This window comes from Otolemur garnettii, unplaced genomic scaffold, assembly GCF_000181295.1.
Source record: "Otolemur garnettii isolate 467f Iridium unplaced genomic scaffold, OtoGar3 scaffold00031, whole genome shotgun sequence".
Classification (NCBI taxonomy): domain Eukaryota; kingdom Metazoa; phylum Chordata; class Mammalia; order Primates; family Galagidae; genus Otolemur; species Otolemur garnettii.
In genome coordinates, this window is record NW_003852426.1 from 12665159 (window position 1) to 12668327 (window position 3169).

At 47.6% G+C, this 3169-nt stretch overlaps 1 protein-coding gene across 2 annotated transcripts in view; it reads left to right on the forward strand.

The window, feature by feature from the left end:
• Positions 1-3156, forward strand: part of TAF8 (TATA-box binding protein associated factor 8) — a 28185-nt gene extending 25029 nt beyond the window's left edge. The window contains exons 8-9 of one of the 2 annotated variants that reach the window (XM_023512895.1): positions 2331-2470; positions 2746-3156. In XM_023512895.1, coding sequence (XP_023368663.1) covers positions 2331-2470; positions 2746-2758 — 153 coding nt within the window. In that variant the 3' untranslated portion in view covers positions 2759-3156. The other variant, XM_012804896.2, reaches the window with a different exon arrangement.
• The last annotated feature ends 13 nt before the right edge of the window (positions 3157-3169 follow it).

Here is a 3169-nt window from a genome sequence, read left to right on the forward strand (position 1 = left end):
AAAAAAAAAAAAAGGATGTTTACAGTAGAGAAATGGCAGGATGGAGAGGTTGAAGGAGCTGCTCCTTAGTGAAGCCATTAGGAACTTCAGAAAGATTGGGAACCACACGTCGAAGATAGGTTTGGTTGTGGGGAGACCTTTGTTTGGCAACGGGTCTCGCATGTGCTAGGTTGCTCTGAGGGTGCTCACTTTAAAGAGAGTCTCTGGAAAGTCCCAAATGGTCAAGGTCACTTTGGGGTCCCACTGGATTGGTGCTGCAGAGGGAAAGCACACAGGCCCTGGTTGGAACTGGAACTTCAGGGAGAGCAGTATTGACAGGATAGTGAGGACATGTAGTGGGACCTAGAAGTGATCCAGTTTCTTCAGGCTCATTAAGTCTGAGACTGATGTCTGTGTCCTAGGCTGTCACTTACTAGGGAAGTTGCTTTTCACCTAGTACCATCCAGTCACAGCATCCTGTGACCCCTGCTGTCGTGACAGCAGCCTCATAGACAACAGTTTGAGGTTAGAGAGGGTTTATTTGGCCTTAGGTTGTAAAACAGGAATCTCAGTGACTTCTGTCCCGTGGAACCCTTGGCCTGTCACCAGGGGGCGCAGCTCGATCAGCTTCTGGTCCCTTAGGCTTAAGTTTCTGGATCTTCTTTTTTTTCACCCCACCTCCACCCCTACCTTTCCTGTAGCTTCTGCTCATTTTAAAGAACATGGAAAATAGAGGAGAGTTTAAATAAGGAGAAGAGAATCAATCATCTATATTCCCAAAGCAGTTTGTAAAACTTTAGTGTATTACCTTGTTTCTGTTTAAACATGGTTCTGACTTTTTCTTATCTTTTTAGAGACAAGAGTCTCACTTTGTCACCCTTGGTAGAATGCCATGGTGTCACAGCTCACAGCAACCTCCAGCTCTTGGGCTTAGGCGATTCTCTTGCCACAGCCTCCCAAGCAGCTGGGACTACAGGCACCCATCACAACGCCCAGCTATTTTCTGTTGCAATTTGGCTGGGGTCGGGTTCGAACCGCCACTCTTGGTATATGGGGCCGGCGCCCTACTCACTGAGCCACAGGTGCTGCCCACGGTTGTGACTTTTTAAAAACATAAATTGAGATTGTACTGAATATATGTGAACTTACATAATTTTCTTTAAGAACCACGTTTTCTGACTGGGCACGGTCAAGGCAGAGTTTGAGACCAGGAGTTTGAGACCAGCCTTAGCAAGAGTGAAACCCTGTCTCTACTAAAAATAGAAAACCTAGCTGGGTGCTGTGGCAGAGACCTGTAGTCCCAGCTACTTGGGAGGCTGAGATAAGAGGATCCTTAAGTCCAAGAGTCTGAGGTTGCCATGAGCTATGACACCATAGCACTCAACCCCAGGATGACTGAGTGAGACTGTCTCCAAAACAAAAAAAGTGTAGGCTGGGCATGGTGGCTCATGCCTGTAATCCTAGCACTCTGGGAGGCCGGGGCAGGCGGATCACTTGAGCTCAGGAGTTCAGGACCAGCCTGAGCAAGAGGCAAGACCCTGTCTCTAAAAAATAGCCAGGGTGTTGTGGTAGGCACCTGTAGTCCCAGCTACTTGGGAGGCTGAGACAAGAGGATCACTTGAGCCCAAGAGTTGTTGTGAGCAATAATGCCACGGCACTCAGCTCCAGGGCAACTGAGTGAGGCTCTGTCTCAAAACAAAAGTGTAAAAATCACATTTTCCTCAAAAATAAACAGGTAAAAAAAACCCCAATTCACAGGTTGCAGACAGGCATTGTCAATGATGTACATGTGTTGGTACCTGCAGACTCCGCTTCACCTTAGTGGGAACCCTCCAGGCTCACAGGGTGGCTTGTGCTGAGATACAGTCATTGGTACCAAATTGCAAGCCCCAGAAATTTGAGGGGAAATCTGTTGTGATTTATGTTAGCTTTGGTCCAGGAGCTACTGTGTGCAAATGATTTATCCTGGCCATATATCTCTCCATCTTGCAAGGCATTCAGCCAGGGTCCTTCCCTTTTTCTTTCTCTCCCCACCCAGCTGGGCTTTTCTTTGAAGCAGCAGTTTTAGTCCCTGGTTCCCTGCTCCTCCCAGGCCTCTATCCTAACTCATGTCCCTGCCTTCAAGAAGTTCAAGACTGTTGCATGCTCCCTTGTTAATCTCGCCTTCCCCTTATAGACAGCCCCTGCCTGGGCCTCATTTTGTCTGGGGCAGAGATAGGAACATTGGAAAAAAGGTGCTTCCTAGGCTTCTAATTTCTTGTGAAAGAGATGCTGATAGTGTTTCTTATTATGGGCCCGATGTCTTTCCTTATGTTATTGGTATTGTGCTTTATTTCGGCTTTTGCTCAAAGGACGATTCTGGAGCCGAGAAGGAGAACACCTCTGTCCTGCAGCAGAACCCCTCCTTGTCAGGAAGCCGGAATGGGGAGGAGAACATCATTGATAATCCCTATCTGCGACCTGTGAAGAAACCCAAGATCCGCAGGAAGAAGTGAGTTGGAGACTAGGGTCCAGAGAGTCTTCTTTGGCTACCGACGTGGTCTCTGCTTCTTGGTGGAAAGAGAGGCTCACCAGTGGGTTTGAGCCTGGGGAAAACTGCTCTGGTGAGGAAATATTTCCCTTTTACGTAGTCGGCTCCCATATGTACCTCTTGTTCCTTAGTGGTTGAGGGTCCTGAAGCCCAGGCATCCATCCTCACAGCCCTGGAGCTGTCCTTCCCTAGAAGGAGAGCACACAGGCAGGCTCCATGCTTCCTCTTTTTTCTAGGTCCCTCTCGTGAGCTGAAAAGGAAACCTGTCTTGTACAAGGGCCTGGACACCACCCTCCTGGGGAGTTAAAGCCACTCAAGGGAAGAAAAGAGAGGGTGACTTCTTTGTGGCTGAGCCAAGCTGCGGGTTGTGATTGGGCATGATTTTAATAGCAAACCTTATATTAAGATTACCTATTTTCACTGGATATTTGGATTGATGAAGACATGATGGTAATAATGAGGCTTTCTTAATCAACTAGGACATACTGCTGGGCTTAGCAGTAGCCAGGACTTCACTTATTATCATAGGATTTGATTCTTTTGAAACCCAGAAGACCAGGAAATGTGACAAGAAAAAAGCGTTCTTTGCTGCTTTGCTTGCTACCAAGAAGACAGCTTGCTTGGGGTGTATTTCAGGACATCTGGATCGCTCTCTTTTTT